This window comes from Calliphora vicina, chromosome 2 (genome assembly GCF_958450345.1).
Source record: "Calliphora vicina chromosome 2, idCalVici1.1, whole genome shotgun sequence".
In the NCBI taxonomy this organism is placed as follows: Eukaryota; Metazoa; Arthropoda; class Insecta; order Diptera; family Calliphoridae; genus Calliphora; species Calliphora vicina.
The window spans coordinates 26,662,393-26,680,131 of NC_088781.1; the positions used below are offsets into that span (position 1 = coordinate 26,662,393).

The 17,739-nt window shown below is 29.3% G+C and overlaps 1 protein-coding gene across 1 annotated transcript in view; it reads right to left on the reverse strand.

Moving 5' to 3' along the window:
- Gyc32E (Guanylyl cyclase at 32E) overlaps nt 1-17,739 on the reverse strand; it is a 157,614-nt gene that overhangs the window by 62,895 nt on the left and 76,980 nt on the right. The window contains exon 3 of the mRNA XM_065499909.1: nt 15,874-15,985. Within this exon, the coding sequence (XP_065355981.1) occupies nt 15,874-15,985 (112 nt within the window). The remainder of the gene's footprint in view (nt 1-15,873; nt 15,986-17,739) is intronic.

Below are 17,739 nucleotides of genomic sequence, written 5' to 3' on the forward strand. Positions count from 1 at the left end.
TTGATTCCTCTAATTTTTTAAGCAGATTGGAATCAATTTCCTCCCAGACTTGTTTAATTCTTAGTTTCAGCTCTTTCACAGTCATTATGCTTTCATTCTGGGTATTATTTTCATAAATTTTACGGGCCATGTATCCCCACAAGTTCTCCATTGGGTTTAAGTCCGGACTACAAGCCGGCCAGTCCAACAGAGGAATGCTATGTTCATTAAACCAAGATTTCGATTGCTTAGAAACATGGATTGCAGCATTATCTTGTTGGAATATGCAATCTTCATCCATTTTTTCATCCATAAATGAGAGAAGAGCATCTTCCAAAAGTTCGTTATAAATCGCACTATTAATTTTTGTCGGAACAAAACATATTTTCGACTTGCCAACTGCAGAAAACGCTGCCCAAACCATAACACTGCCAACACCGAAATTACGTTTTGACATCCGAACATCGTTTGATCTCAAATCGTGCCAATAGCATGAGTATGAGTCAGGACCGTCTAAATTAAATTTTTTTTCGTCAGAGAAAATTACTTTTTTTCACTCATCTGTCCATTTCATATATTTTCTTGCGAATTTTAGACGATTTTCTTTATAGTGCTTTTTATACCCTTCAGCTTCGTGAGAAGGGTATATATAAGTTTGTCATTCCGTTTGTAATTTCTACATTTTTCATTTCCGACCCTATAAAGTATATATATTCTGGATCCTTATAGATAGCGGAGCCATGTCCGTCTGTCTGTCTGTCTGTCTGTCTGTCTGTCTGTCTGTCTGTCTGTCTGTCTGTCTGTCTGTCTGTCTGTCTGTCTGTCTGTCTGTCTGTCTGTCTGTCCGTCTGTCTGTCTGTATGTCTGTCTGTCTGTCTGTCTGTCTGTCTGTCTGTCTGTTGAAATCAATTTTCTGAAGGCCCCAGATATCTCCGGGATCCAAATCTTCAACAATTCTGTCAGACATACTTTCGAGAATTTTGCTATTTAAAATCAGCAAAATCCGTCCATAAATAACGGAGGTATGAGCAAAAATCCGAGACAACCTCTGAAAATTTCATCAAAAAACACAATGTATTGCATGCTTTGACAAAAAAACAACAAAACGTATGTTTGGATGTGCAAGTTTTGTGTATTTTGTTTTTTTTTTTGTGTTTTGTTTCTTTTGGCATTGTTGTTGTTTTTTATACAACTAAACGTTTGTTTGGTTGTGTGTTGGTTTTTTTTTACAAAAAAGCAACAAAACGTATGCTTGGTTGTGCATGCTTTGCGTATTTTGTTTTTTTTTGTGTTTTGTTTCTTTTGGCGTTGTTGTTGTTTTTTATACAACTAAACGTTTGTTTGGTTGTGTGTTGGTTTTTTTGACAAAAAAGCAACAAATCGTATGTTTGGACAAAAAAGCAACAAATCGTATGTGTGTTTTGTTCCTTTTGGCGTTGTTGTTTTTTTATACAATTAAACGTATGTTTGGACGTGTGTTGGTTTCATTGGCTTGCGTATTTTGTTTTTTCTTTTGGTGTTTTGTTTCGTTTGGCGTTGTTGTTGTTTTTTGTGTTCTTAATAAATTTAGGATGCTGTACGCTGAAAGTGGGCAATGTACATACATATATACTACTTATAAAAAATAATAATGCATCCACAACAAAGGTGAAGGGTATATAAGATTCGGCATAGCCGAATATAGCACTCTTACTTGTTTAGCATTGGTTTACATTTCGGTTTTTTTCATTTTATGTTTTCATCGTTTCGTAAAATGTGTGCAACGTGTTTGGAAGTCACTGGAAGATTCAATTTATTCTTTATTTGTGTGGAATTAAATTTGTTGCGGGTTGCTTCTTGTTTTATTAGGTTAAGTGTCTTCTTGTTAGTTTTGTATTTCCCTTTGTAGGTTTGCGAACTCCATAATTTTGACCTGTCTTCAAGAAATTTCGCACCACACTTTCCGAACGATCGATTTTACGTCCAATTTCTCTATTGGAACATCCTTGATCGGAAAAAAGATTCCTTGGGCATTAAAATGTGATGAAATTTATTGATTCAAATAGAAAAAATTGCAATGCAACTCCATAGTTTCTTAAAAAACAGAAAAATTAGAAGTTTAAAACGACGTTGTATAGAAAACTAAGAGAGAAAGAGCGAAATAGAACAAATTCGGGTCACAAGTTCTTTGGGTCCAAATTTTTAAAAATATTTTTGGAAAAAAAATAAAAAAATATTTTTTGAAAAAACTAATTAACTCCATTTTTTCGTTAAGAAAATGGTAAATTAATGTGCTGAGTCAAATAGTTAATGTTTTTTTCGAAAATGATTTCTAAAGTTGCCTTAATTCCGTGAAATATCCAAATAAATTGAAAAAAAAAAAATTTTATTTTCGAAAAATTAGGTAACTCCATTTTTCGAAAAAACAAGGTAACTGACATCGATTTTCGGTTTTAATAACCGAAATAATAAAATTACATAATAAAATTATGTTTTGTTTAATACCATGTTCACACGACGGCATTATTCGTCATTCACGCTCTCATTCGTCATTCAACCCCCAATTACGAACTGAATTACATGATTCGCCATACAAAATTTCAAGTGCGAATTACCTTGTTCGTACGTAATTCAGTTTGAATTACCTTATGAATTACGAACGAATGACTGTCATCTCTAATTTTTATCGATTATTTATGTATCAAAATCAGCTGTCCAAACAAAAATGTCAAAACAAAATAAAGAAAAAGATTTTTGTATTAAATAAATAAATTAAAAGAAATAAAAAGTCTGATTAAAGTTAAAGCCACGCAGCTCTGCCATTCTTTCAGCCCACATCTCTAATAAAGCTCGCTCGCTGCCCTGGTCCCACTTGCTTGCACTTTTTCTTTTTTCTAATAATTAAAATAATAATTAAATTATGTATATTAATAATGCTACAATTTTATGTTTTTACTTACCTTTTTTATCCATTGCCAAATTACAAATTTAAAATTCGCACCAAACAAACAAAATAAACAAAAAAAAAAAACAAAACATGTAAACAGAAGAAAAAAACAAGAAGAAGAAATAAATAAATGTCAAACTGAATTACGAATGTTGTCGTGTAAACAGGTTGATTCGCAATCGTAATTCAAAACGCGAATTAAGTAATTCAGACTGCCGTGGAAACATGGCATAATGCGCATGCAATTTAAACAATTATTTAAATTGTATGTTTAAAACGTTAAGTGTGTTTTTCTTGTGTTTTCAAAAAAAAAAAAAATGGAATTAGCTAGTTTTTATATACCACAGATTTATGCATGAGGTTAGATAAAAAATAAAAACAAATTTTTCCTAAAATTGTGATGTATATTTGGGAAACCAAAAATATTTTTTTTTGTTAACTTGTGTAATTAATAAACAACTCAAACTCATTCGAATTTAAATAAATTTCAACAAAATTCCATAAATTCTGTTTAATTAGTTGTTCATCTTATACATTTACTTGGAAGCAATTTAAACTATACCGACACATTAAAAACATTTTAATTATTTAAATGTATTAGAAACTATAACAATTCTTTGAATATTTTTTAAAGTTTGTGCATAAATAAAATCGTTCCATCCATCCATCCACATCCACATCCACCTGTTGTCTAAAGTGTGCATAGGAATGTAAATAGCACACAATAATAAAATTAATCCATTTCATTAATGGTATAATGTCAGAGTAGCAAAATAAATCTATTAGGTAAATTGGAAAATAAAATACGTTTGCATTGCTGGAAATGTTTGCCAACAAACTGAATGAATGATACATTTTCATGAAGGAATTATCATGGGCAATGTAACATCAACATAGTTAGTTTGAATTTGAATTTCCAGGAAAGAATTAGATGGGATGAGTAGGTTGCAGGGTCCGTCGCTGTTAGCGAATACACTGATGCCACTCCTTTAATCCATAGACATTGAATGCCTACGGAATCAGAACGAATTTCCGAAACATGCTTTTCTCGTGATGCATCGTTGAGACAGCTCAGGTCATAAGTTTACACTGTTTTAGAGCGGCACAGCAGCATTTAAGATATTGTACCGATTCTTTCTTCTCTATATCCATATCGATACATAGCCCACAAATGTCTGAAATATAAGGAAAAAAACGGGACAACCTCGATTTTTGGCCTATTTTTCATCTACATATATCTGGATTACTAAGTCATTAATATAGACAAGGTGGATATCTAATGATAGATATTTTAAAGGCCTTTGCAACGATGTATATTAGGCTATAGTAAATTGTACCTAAAATGGGTCAAAATCGGGAAAAATATTTTTGAACCCGAATTTTGTTTACATCAAAAAATTTTTCATATTTTAAAAAAACTTTTTTAAAAAAAATTAAAAAACAATTAGTGAAGGGTATAGAAGATTCGGCATAGCCGAATATAGCTCTCTTAATTGTTCAATATTGTCTTGGAAGGGAATATATGATTCGGTCCAGCCTGTTTGTAGCCTTTTAACTTATTTATTTCTACAATTAGTTATTGTGGTTTGTGGTTTATATACAATTTATAAAAAAAATTCATAATTTAATTTATACTTCGTCTTAAATGTCAGTCGGTGTTTGCTTAGCATGATACTGGAATAATAAAAATAACTGCAGGACAACTGCAGACGTATTAAGAAAATGCCTTAATACATACAAAGACAAACAAACTAAGGACTTATGCAATATTCAGGACAATTACAGCAGATTAGATTTGATTTAAGCGTTGGGAAAACTTGTGTAAGTTGAAGAAAATTCTTAGGAAAAAAAAACTACAGCAACTACAAATCTCACAAATATTGAGTTATAACGAGATGCATAGGAAAACGTTTATCGTTGACTTGACTGCAAAAAGATCTAAGTGCTTTTCAACAACTTTTAAGCAGAGAAAAAAAAAACACATTGGGATTTAAAAAGTTTCAAATAATCATTTGTGATAGAGCAGATATTTAGGAATAAATTGTTAATTGGAAAAATAAAACCCAAATTACACATGGCTCTATTATAGGCAAGATGGCGATATATAAATGGGTTATTTTAGTCATTAGATAGACTGAATTGTATTTAAGAGTTATGTATTTAAAACGGTATAAGCGACAGACATGTTAAAGAATGACGACCAATATTTGAAGAATACAGGCGTCAAAACCCAACAAAAGTCGAAATAAAGTTGAAACTATGTACATTAGGCAGGGTCGATTTTTTTCATGGAGCTTCATCTGCATCAACACAAATTCGCAATCAAACACAATTACACTTTCTTTTATATTTTGGTTTTTAAACCATTTATTTGCATCACTATTACCCTTTATTATGTATTAAAATATTATAAATTTTTTAATGTAAATAAAATTAAAACACACTTATAAAAAGCAACTCATGTTGAAATGCGTCGCGAATAATTTAACAATATTGCGTTGGCGATTCGTACCCGTTTGTTTACAAATTGTAAACGTACGGTGTCGAAAAAAAGTGACACCGTATGGTGTCAAAATGACACCAACCGTTGTCGATTTTGCAACGTCGTTTTTTCCTCAGTGTATTACTCTAGTATTATATATTTTCTATTAATATTTTTCTTTTGAATTAGGTACGCGGAAATCACAAGGATAACATTTTTCAAGGAAATTTTTTAACTAGATTCCGATGTTTCTAAAAGATTAAAGCAAATAATTATACTGAAATAGCAAAATCCTCCTCTTTTATTTGATACCCATTACGGTATAGTGGAAATATTTCTAAAAATGTTATACTTGGAATTTTAAAGTCCTCTAAAGAGGCCAACGATTAGGATGACGGGTGAATTTTTAAGCCCGATAGAACTTGAAATTGTAAAATACTAACACAAAAAGTAAATTTTAATCAAAATAATTTTGTTTATTCGCAAGATTAATACATGGTATTAAAATGATTTCGGGCATGTGGCTATCGCGCATTCTAGACGTTCAATTCTGGGCCACTTTTTCGAGCATTCGTGTTATTCGAACAATGTTGGCCTCTAAGGCGTCAATTGTTGCCTTAGAGGCCAACATAAACCTGTGACTTCATGTGGCCTCATAGGAAATAATGGAGAGGTGTCGAATCGCAATACCTTGGAAGTAAATTTACAAGTCTATTTCTCGAAATAAATCCATCCTGTTGAAACCACATCTCGGCTGTATCAATGTTATCCATATTTTCGAACAAAAAATCATTGGTAGCGTTGTTCAAGTATCAATCTATTAATGATGATTTGCCGGAGAATACTGAAATGTCAATTGAGCGCAGTAGTACAGTTCGTTTGACAGTTATCCTTTTCGTAAGTTCTATCGGGCTTAAAAGAACACCATTTACTTATTTTCATATGTGTAATACATACTTTCATATGTATGGTTATGGTATGGGTCATGTGATAAAAATGTTGTTGTACGGATATTTTTAGAGATGGAAGTATAACTTTTAAGTTTTGTCAAGTACATATTTTAAAGTGTATTCCACCAAATGATTTCCATTTAGTCAGAAACAGCGAATTACAATTCCCACGTTATTTCCTTAGTTTTATATTTCCATTAAAATTAGTGTCTATAAAATTCCTTATAAGAGATTGTTAAATTTATGAATAATTTCTTTTAAATTCTTATTTAAATCAGATGTGTGTATGTTAATAACTTGTAAGCAATACTAAAAGAGAATCTCACAATTGAATAAAATCTCGACTACAGTCTAAATTTCAGTTTAAATTGAATTATTATTCTGTTGAAAAATAAACTGTGTAGCAAAACCAAATAGATACTTTACATTTTTAGTTTGACTCACAACATTGAGGCATATTTATGTAAACAAGGCAAAAAAATTAAAGTAAATAACATTTGAATGAAAAACTTTAAAAGAAAAGAGAGTATAGTCGGTCAAGCCCTATTATATAATACCCTATATCTAGAAGGTGTTTTACTATGATCAAAAATGGACCGATATAAACAAAAAATTAGATTCTGCGATTTTAATATACATTACAACTGATAACAATACAATTTGTATAAGATTTATTTAGGTGATTTTCGGAAGTAGTCATTAAATGGTGGCTATTCAAAAAAAAAAAAACGTTTTGTGATTTGTTTTCTCATTGAACCTATTTTTGCGGAATTACCAATGAGCAATATACCGGGAAGAAATTTTTATGGGGGCTAGGAGAGATCATGGCCCGGTCATTCTTACCATTTTCAACAGGGCTTGTCCTTTTATCGTATGCGCAATGTGTGCAAAATTTTATGGTATTATCTGCAATATATTTATAGAAAATAGAAAAAAATTAATGAAAAATATCATATTTTGTGCCATAACTCAGGTTTTACTTGACCGATTCTCATTGTGCCTTAAACAGACAGACGGATGGACATAGAAAGATCGTATTCGAATTTTAAAAGAACCCATAATATTGTTACGTTTTTACCTTTTAAAAACGGTATTTTTGATTGCATTAGTTTAGTAGTTGAAAATTGTAACAACTCTTTATTTATTCAAAATTACACAACATTTTAAGTAGTCACTATATGTTTTTGTACACGTTTATGTGAATTCAAAATTTATACAGCACTGTCAGGCAGTTAATTTATCTTTACTTAATGATGCTTCAAATTAGACTGACTGATTGATATTCTCACGGCCACCTTATATACACTGCTTTATTATCCAGATGCTTCCAGAACCATATTATATATAGGAAACTTCTCGAAAGAATGTCTGACAGAATTATTGAAGATTTGGATCCCGAAGATATCTGGGGTCTTCAGAAAATTGATTTCAACAGACAGACAGACGGACGGACATGGCTTAATCGAATCCCCTATCTATAAGGATCCAATATATATATACTTTATAGGGTTGGAAAATTATATTGTGGAAATTACAAACGGAATGACAAACTTATATACCCTCTCACGAAGGTGAAGTTTTTAAACACAAATTGAAATTGAGAAATCCAAATTAATACATATTGAGAAAATGCAAATTGAAAATGAGAAAATAAAAGTTCATATTATGAAATCCAATATAAATTGCTATACAATTTCAAGATGAAATTGAGAAAATACTAATTGATATTGAGAAACCCAAATTGAAATCAAAAAATCCAAATTCGTTTTGAGAAATAACGAATTGAACTTCGGAAAAATAAAAAAACGAATTGAAATTGAGAAATCCAAATTAGTATGCAAATTGCAAATGAGAAATCTAATTTAATGTTTAAAAAACATAAATTTTAATTCAGAAAATCATCTTAATATTGGGGGAAAAAAATCGAAATTCAGAAATCTAAATTAATATTGAGAAAAAACAAATTGAAATTAAGAATAGGTCGGGCTAGACCGACTATACTTTCTTAATTGTTTTTTCAACAATTTGTGATTTTTATACCCTTCACCTTCGTGAGAAGGGTATATATAAGTTTGTCATTCCGTTAAACCCTATAAAGTATATATATTCTGGAGCCTTATAGATAGCGTCTGTCTGTCTGTCTGTTTAAATCAACTTTCCGAAGCCTCCATACACAATTTATACATCAATAACTCCGGCTCGGTTGCTATTTAAAATCGAGAAAATCGGTTCACAAATGGCTGAGATATAAAGAATAAACCAGGACAACCTCAATTTTTTTACCTATTTTTGACCTATATCTGAATTACTAAGTCATTAATATAGACAATATGGATATCTAATGATAGTTATTTCAAAGACCTTTGCAACAACGTATATAGTATATAATATTATATACCCTTCTCACGAACGTGAAGGATATAAAAATTACACACAGTGTTATTGTTTAAATATACCAAAATTATGAGGCTGATGTCAATATTAAGGCACTAGTCAACAATCTTTGGCACTATTTTTTATATATTCTACTTAAATTTTTAAAGAACTAGACTCTTCTAATTAGTATCTAGACTTGGCCTAGTTTTTTAAAAGTAACTATTTAATTATTGCTCTGATTTTCAGACCATGTTTTGGATTCACAAACTTCAAAATATGGTTCACAACTTTGGTCTTAAACTCTGGCATTCTAAAAGCTTAACATCTCCTGTATTGAAAGTCATTATGCAAATGTCATCAGTAGTTTAAATGCTTAATATTAATTATCATTTATTATGCAAACTATTGCAATATGCAAATTACTGCAAGCTGTCTTCCAACTTATTGAAATTTGCTTAACTTCAATAAAATATTTCATGACTTTACGAGTATTTTTAACAATTGCTGTTCATTATATAGTACAAATACTAAAAAACCTTTACTTGGTTAACATTTTAAAATCCCTAGGAATAAATAACCCAAAAATCCTCATAAAAAAATCAAGGATTATTACAATAAAAATACACACAACATAGGTCATGCCCTCTAAGACCCTTATAAAATTTTCATATTTAAAATCAATTGACAAGGTTGACAACAATGAATTTTATTTTATGTTATACTTTAGTAAAAAAAATAAAAATTTTAAGTAAAAAAGGACAATGCTGTAAAGCCAAGAGGAAAAATAATACATCAAATAAAATGAGCAAAATATAAAAAGTAAATAATAACAAAACAATACCAAACAAATAAAAAATATATTTTGCAAACATTTTGATCCTGAAATGAGCAAGTAGTAAAGTATCCTATAGTTACTTACTATGTTGTGTGTATTTTTATACTCTACATCAGGGTATTATGCGTTTATGTTGATGTTTGTAACTCCCGGTATGATAAAGTATGGAGAAAATTGGTCAACACTTGTATATAGTCTTGTCCGAAAACAAACAAGACACACGGTCACTTTCTGAGTCGACAAAGCTCCCATACAAGACCCACATCCGAAAATCGCTTTAATGACCATAAATCACTTAAAAATAAGGCCCACATCCGAAAATCATTTTAACGAGTATAAATCTCTTAAAAATGTTGGTATCCACACAGAAATAAATTGCATAGAGAAGTAAATCACACGTAATTGGTCATAGCTCCCATATAAGAAACACAGCCGAAAATATAGAAAGAACTCATGGGTCCATGATTAGCCCCCTTCCGGAAATCTCTCACGAATAACCAATTATAGGAATTTTGAAAACTGTACACAGTGTAGGGTATTATATGGTCAGACTTTACCGGCTATAATTTCTTACTTGTTTTATTCTTATCTACATTTACAAACTTTCTTTCTATTTCGCATGCATTAATATTTAAACATTTCTAAGCTTGTAAATATGTTTTAACATTTAGCTAAAATACAAGTTTGAGTTTTGGGCACGAGTACGAATTCCTGTATAAATAATGTCTATTAAAGTAAACATGGAAATTTCGTTAAACAATTCAATTTGTTTTATAAGGTTTCCGAAAAAGTTGCTTCCTTAAAAGGAATACTTACAAAAAATTTGGGAAACAAGTAATAAACAAACAACTAAACTTCATCAAACAGTTACCAAGGTGAAGAGATATTTAAATGAACTTGAATAAGTTTAGTAAATTTACAAATATTCACCAATTTTATAGATACATCTTATAAAACAATTAATAATATAAGACTACATGTTTTATTTAAATACATATGTTGTCAAAACTTATTTACTCACACAGAAAATAGATTGGTTGGAAAACGATTACGATGACAAAAATTTAATATGAATAACTAATATTGTATTCCACTTATGAAAATCTCTAAACCTAACAGATTTCTCATATTTATGAAATACAAAACATCATTGTGATTGTTACAATATCAAATTTAGTTAACAAAACTAATTTATATCTTTCTCAAATTTTTTTTTAAACTAGTAGCTTTTTTTCGCCCGGTAGCTTTTACTAATGTTAGTTCTTCAAGTTTCTCCAACCCACATACACCTGTCTGTTCTTATTTATTTGCAAATAAAATATCTAAATTTATACTGCATACTTTAGGGAGCTTTTTTATTACAGTTGATGGACTCAAAAAAAAAAATCGTTTTACCCGGAATTTTTGATTTTTTTCTTTACCATCTCCCGAATAAAAAAAATCAGCCAAATCGCTTCAGCCGTTCTCACGCGAAGCCATTACATACATGGACCATTTCATTTTTATTGTTATACAAATATTTATCTTCTTAAAGTTTTGTACGGAGATGGAGTTATAAGTTTTAACATAAAAATAACTTTAAAATGAGACACTATATCAAAATTTCGAGTGAGTGACAGAGTGATAGTAAATGAAACGTACTTTCTATATTTAGTGTTATCTCAAGTGGAGTTACCTAGTTTTTCCATAAAAGATTATAAAAGATTTCTGCTTATAAAGTGCCTTCCAATAGGGACTTCCGAACTTTGACAGTTAATAGCGGCCATATTGTTGGAGCTACATCTGTTGAATTGGCTATAATTTATTCAGTGTGTTTTGCCAAATCACCATGAAAGGATATATCGTTCAACAACACGTGAAAATGATAAAATTGTTTTATCAAAATAGATGTTCTGTTTTGACCTTAATTTTCATCAAAAAATCATCTTCAGCGATGAGTCACATTTCTGGATGAATGGGTACGTCCACAAACAAAATTTTCAAATCATGAGGCGATATCAATCAAGCGTCCAATTCATCCCGAAAAAGTAACAGTTTGGTGTGAATTTTGGGCTGGAAATATGGACCGATGACGCCATTTCATTGAGAACGACTCACACTGGCGCCATTTGAGTTTTTTCGTTGCTAAATTTAAAAGATATATGATAGATAATTGTTGATCAACCTAAGAAATGAGTGTTTGAAGTGTTTGGATTAGCAAAGTTGAAATTAAAATATTTTTCAAAATTTTTGATTTTTTATACTTCTTTTTAAAGGCTTTTATGATTTAAAAATATTCCAGAAAAGATTTATTTAAATTTATTTTTCAATTTTTGTAAAATATTTAGAAAAGTTTTTCTTTAAACAATTTTTTTTTTAAGTTTGTCATTCCGTTTGTAATTTCGTCATTCCGTTTATAATTTTCCGATCCTATAAAGTATATATATTCTGGATTCTTATAGATAGCGGATTCGATTAATCGGGAAAATCGGTCCACAAATGGCTGAGATATAAAGAAAAAATCGGGACAACCTCGATTTTTGACCTAAGTCATTAATATAGACAATATGGATATCTAATGATAGATATTTCAAAGACCTTTGCAGCGACGTATATAAGATCATATTAAGTTGGACCTACAATGGGTCAAAATCGGAAAAAATATAATTTAACCCGAATTTTTCTTCACCAAAAGTTATTTTTTCGCTAACTATTATAAAAAAATTTTAAATTTAAAAAAGAAATAAATTTAAAAAAAAAACAATTCGAAAAAAATTTTTTCCAAATAATTAAAAAAACTACTTTGAAAAAAAAAATAAATTTTGTTTACCTAAACATATTTAAACATTTTATTTTAAAGTATAATTGGGTGAAGGGTATATAAGATTCAGCACAGCTGAATATAGCTCTCTTACTTGCTTAAATTTTATTTTAAAATAATCAAAGAACTTATTTTAAAAATATGTATACCAAATATAAAAATTTATAGTTTATTTTTATTTTTCATCAAAGTTGAGAAATATTGAAAAAAATGGATGGTTGGGAAATGTCGATTTACATGGACAAACACAAATCAAATAGTAAATTTTTATCATAGTAAGAATTGTGCTAAATTTCCCAATTATTGATAAATTCACTGACATTTATTGTTGGGGGATAAGCTAGTTCCTATGCGCATTTCACTGGTTGCTTAGGCCAGATCATCAGGAAACTTTTTCCCAAAAGGCTTTAGAAAAACTAAAGATATTATACAAATCAAGCCATAGAGTGAATGAGAATTACAGACACTCAAGCTTTATTTGTAAGAATATCAAAGCTTAAACAAAACTCCAACAATAAACAGTGAGTTTATCAAAACGAATGACGATCCATTACCTAGTTTTCGAGATGATGTATCTGAAATCGCACCAAATTACTTAAAAATGGTCTGTTTTTTTTTGAACACTAAAAATAAGTCAACTTTAAAGGGATATATCTTCCAAACCAAAAATATAATTGTAATAGCATATTTGAAATCGTTGGAAAGTTTCCTGCAAAATAGGTTTATTCAATATTTTTTAGGGGCACATGCAATTTTTGTAACTTCACTTGTTCTACAGGCGCCACTATGCGACGTTAGCTAGGCCATCGCCGTTGGTCAATGATTACTTATTTGCGATTTGATACGAATAAGCGAATAAGCCACAAACCACAGCGGCAATCAAAGACAACATAACCCATGCCATCGCTTAAATACGGCCTGATGAATTAGCCAGAGTCATGGAAAATTTGACATTTTGGATGCGCGCCACCCAGCGAAGCTGCATGATGTTGTATTCCATACATAATGACCTTTCAAACGAATAAAAAGTGTCGATGATATCTCACACACACTTGGTTTCTTTTTTTAATTTAAATATTATGTTAGTCAATATTTTTTATTGTTGTATCAGACATAACTACATATGATTTGTGTTATTTTTGTTTGATCAAACGGGGCATCTCGTCTCTATTTAGAATTCTCTATGGTTGTAGGTCTCATATATACAGTAAACAGAAAATGAATGCTAATAATAAGTGGTTTTTCCATTATGTTCAATAATTTGTCTGCAAAAATTTTATAATTGTATAAACTTTGCCATTAAAAGTTTATGTAGGTTTATTTTTTTTCCTTATAATTGATGTACTTCCTCAAGTGCTTTAGTATGGCTATTTTAAAAATTTTTAGCTGTCATGACCACCAATTATTTATATAAAAAGTTACTTCATTAACATATATATTTCCGTTTTTTATTTACATTTAATATTAAAATAAACCTCAGATTTTTATTTAATGTATTGTATAAGACATTGAATTAAAATTATGTATCTTAAATTTTACTTAATATTTTTGAATTCTCTGCGAATGTTCGGTTCTTTATATAATAATTCACAAAGTTTTGTGAATGATTACTGGCCAATAGGTTGGACTTTATATTGGACTTTTTAGATTTTTGGTCTTAAATTATTCTGTGTTATCTAAAAACTAAGTAAAGGAAATTTGAGCAAAATCTGATAACGTTTATTTAAAGATATGAGAATGGAGATTGTTGTAAGCTCACAATTAATCGGGTCATCTATATTAATTTTTGAGAGTCTTATCTCTGAAATAAAAATAAGCTGAGCGAATTTTAGGAGCAGAGTAAACTTTCACAACTAAAATTGGTTATTAACGAGTTTAATGTTTCATGATTAAAATTTGCCATGTTTATTAGGGTGGCCCTTAATAAACGAAAGTTGGATTTTGGCCATTCTCACCCCCCAGTTTGGTGAACATTAGTAAAAAAATCATCCTGAAAAAATGTTAGGTAAATCGGTTGGGGTTAAGACGTGCCGCAAGCCCTCTGAAGTTTTGAGATGCATTTACAAGGGGAAAAAATTAATTTTTTTCAGTTTTTGTAAAAATTTTGCCATTAAAAAATTACTTTTGTAATTCAATTTAAAAGAATCGAAATGTGTACGTAATTGTCGTTCTAATGAGACATAAAAAACAGAAATCGGTTAAAAAATTTTAAAGTTATTAAAAATTCGCCAGGCCATTAACGTGTCTCAGGCCACTAGAACAAGAAATGTTGGAACAAAATTAACATATTTTGAGAAATATTAAAATAAAAGCTCATTTTTACTTAAAATATGTCCATATTTACTTGTATATGAGTTTTTGTCTTCGTAGGATACCGTTAACCTATTCTTAGGTATGAACAAAAAAAATTAATTTTTTTAACGGCAGTTTCAAAACTCCATTTTCAAATTTTTAAAAATTTTGTTAAACAAATTTCAGAATTTTTTGATCATCTCATTGGGATTTATTAAGAGTATAATAGGGAATTAAATCGTGAAAAAATTATGAAAATATCTCTTATAGTTTTTCCGTACCTGCGATTTAAATTTTGAAATTTTCGAGAAAAACCAATTATTTGGCAATTTTTAGGCCAATGAGCTCTATTTTCTTACTCTTATGAATTTTAAGCAAAACTTAATTAGAATATTATAGTCCAGATAATTCTAAATATACTCTGAAACTTTTACTTGTAAATGCATCTCAAAACTTCAGAGGGCTTGCGGCACGTCTTAACCCCAACCGATTTACCTAAAATTTTTTCAGGATGATTTTTTTTGCTAATGTTCACCAAACTGGAGGGTGAGAATGGCCAAAATCCAACTTTCGTTTATTAAGGGCCACCCTAATGTTTATACTATATAATTGTCAAAGAATGACAGCTCAATTCTTTACATTTCAGCACTTGACAGGCAATTTACTCTACTACCTCTTATTTGGCCATCCTTTATTTCAAACTTGTGTAATATTTTTAAATACATAAATTTATTTGAAAACAAATATTAATAAGTAATAGTAATAAGATTTGATTTGAAGTTAATATTTTTGTTCTCCATATTAATTAAAAAACAAAAAAAAAATGTTTTTTTTTTTTGTAAGTATTTAACAAAAAGAGAAGTACTATGTGAATAAATTGTTTAAATTTTATACAGAAATTTGAATATTGATTTTTGCTCTGTGTAATAAAAAAAAAAAATATCATTGCGAATTATCACAAATTGTTTTCGTTTTATTGTTTTTCAATACAAATGTAACAGTTTTCTGTGAATGTTTGTAAAATTCCTAAAAGTTTTTTTGTTATTGTACAGACCATTTGATTGTTTGTTTAAATAAAATTGTATTTGTATGATTTTGTAAAAATATAGATAAAATGTTTACTGTTCTTGATACAACTTATAATTACTTGTTTAATAAATTCTTGTATTTATAAAAATTATATTAAAGCAAATGGTATAAAATTTCAAAAAAGGATATTTCCATTTTACTTACAAATGATATCATGGGTATATTCCATGCTGCTGCCAGCAGGGCTTCTGATATGCAACTTTCGTCTGGTCCTATAAATGCAGCCACGTTTTCACTTCTCATCTGAGTCATGAATCTGTAACAAAAGTTTGTTAAAAAAGAAATATACGAAAACAAACTTTAGTATTGTAAATTTTGTCAGTTTTCTTGGGTAATTTTAAAATTGAAATGTTACTATGATCCACTGCCCTACAGTGCACAGTAGTATAGAAACTTTTTATGTAATGTTGACTTAACGTACGATTTTAGTGCAAAAGAATTTGACATAAAAATTCAAACAAAAGTATTTTTAACTCTATTACAATAAAGTATTCTTATTGACATTAGGTTTAACCCTTAGTTAGTCGCAACTAGGGTTGCCAGATTCAGATTTGCAAAAAGCTGGACATTGGGGTCTAAAAAGCTGGACATATCAAAAAAAAAACTGGACATTAAAAAAATTACTAAGAAAATGTTAATTTTGGTTTTGTGTAAATAATTTTTATTAAAATATATTTTTGCTACAGTGAGAAAAAACTTGTAAAAAGACAAAGCGTGGGTTATAGGTCTTGTTGAGTACATTACAAATTGTGTCAAAAACTTTTTCGAACTTTTTCGAAAAAGTTTATAAACTTTTGCAAATTTAAACCGATTTTAACAAGTAATGTCACGTTTTTTTCTATATACAATTTTCTTAAAAACATTGTACAATAAAACTGGTTTTCATAGAAAATACATTTTATGAATAAATTTTATGAAAGCTTTATGCTTTGCCTTTCCATAACCATAACTGTTTTTTTCGTTCTAAAAATGTGTGAGTTAGATGTGCTAAAGAACTACGACCTATCGTAAAACAGTTTTTTCAAAATAACTTAAAATTTTGAGGGTGTTTCAAAATCTTTGAAAACGGGGGTCTACAACCCCCACCTGGTCGCTTTTCAAGTTTTTACAAAAAGTGTTTTTAAATAAATTTAATAAAATATTTTCATTTCATTCCTTAAAATTTATTTAACTATGCTATTTTAGAAGTTTTTGCGGAAGTTTTTGTAAATCTACCCAAGAAAATATATTTTTTTTAAAGTCATCTACTTCAGTCTTAAAGTTTTTGTTCATTAGGCGAATTTTTTTTCAAAATGCTGTTAACTTTGGTGCCAACAAATTTTTAATTTTTTCTACTTTTGAGGCTATTTATAAGTACGGTCATTATATCGAGCAACTCTAAAACTGTAAAAGAGTCATTCTCAAGAGCTAAAATAGTTGTATGAAAATTCTGCATTATGTTTTGCATAAAATATAAAAATGCTTCTGATAATCCTTAATTCATCATTCATAAATTCCATATCATAAATTCCATATGACACGTATTCCCCTAAAACTTTTTGGCATTCATTTTTTCATTTCTTCTTAGTAGTAAGTAAATTTGAAGTGATAAATAATATAGATATAATTGTCGAAAATTTCTATTTAGCTGGACAAATGAAATTTTAGCTTGAAACTGGACAGGCATGAAAAAAGCTGGACAATCCAGCCAAGTCCAGCCAGGCTGGCAACCCTAGTCGCAACTGATCTGGTTGATACAGGCAAACATTTTTTTTGTAAATTTTTTTAAACGCCCTAAATTTTAAGCTATTTTTTGATAAAAATATATTTTTACTGTAATTTTATTTTTATTACTCTTTTAAATACTTTAGGCCGTATTCATAAACAAATTTTAAATTTAAACAACGTTTTAAAATCCAATTTTGTATGGAAATATTGCTTTAAAACATTGTTTAAATTTAATTTTTTTTTTTAAATTTAATTGTTTAAATTTAATATTGATTTTGTGTTTTCGAAATAAAAAAAGTGAAG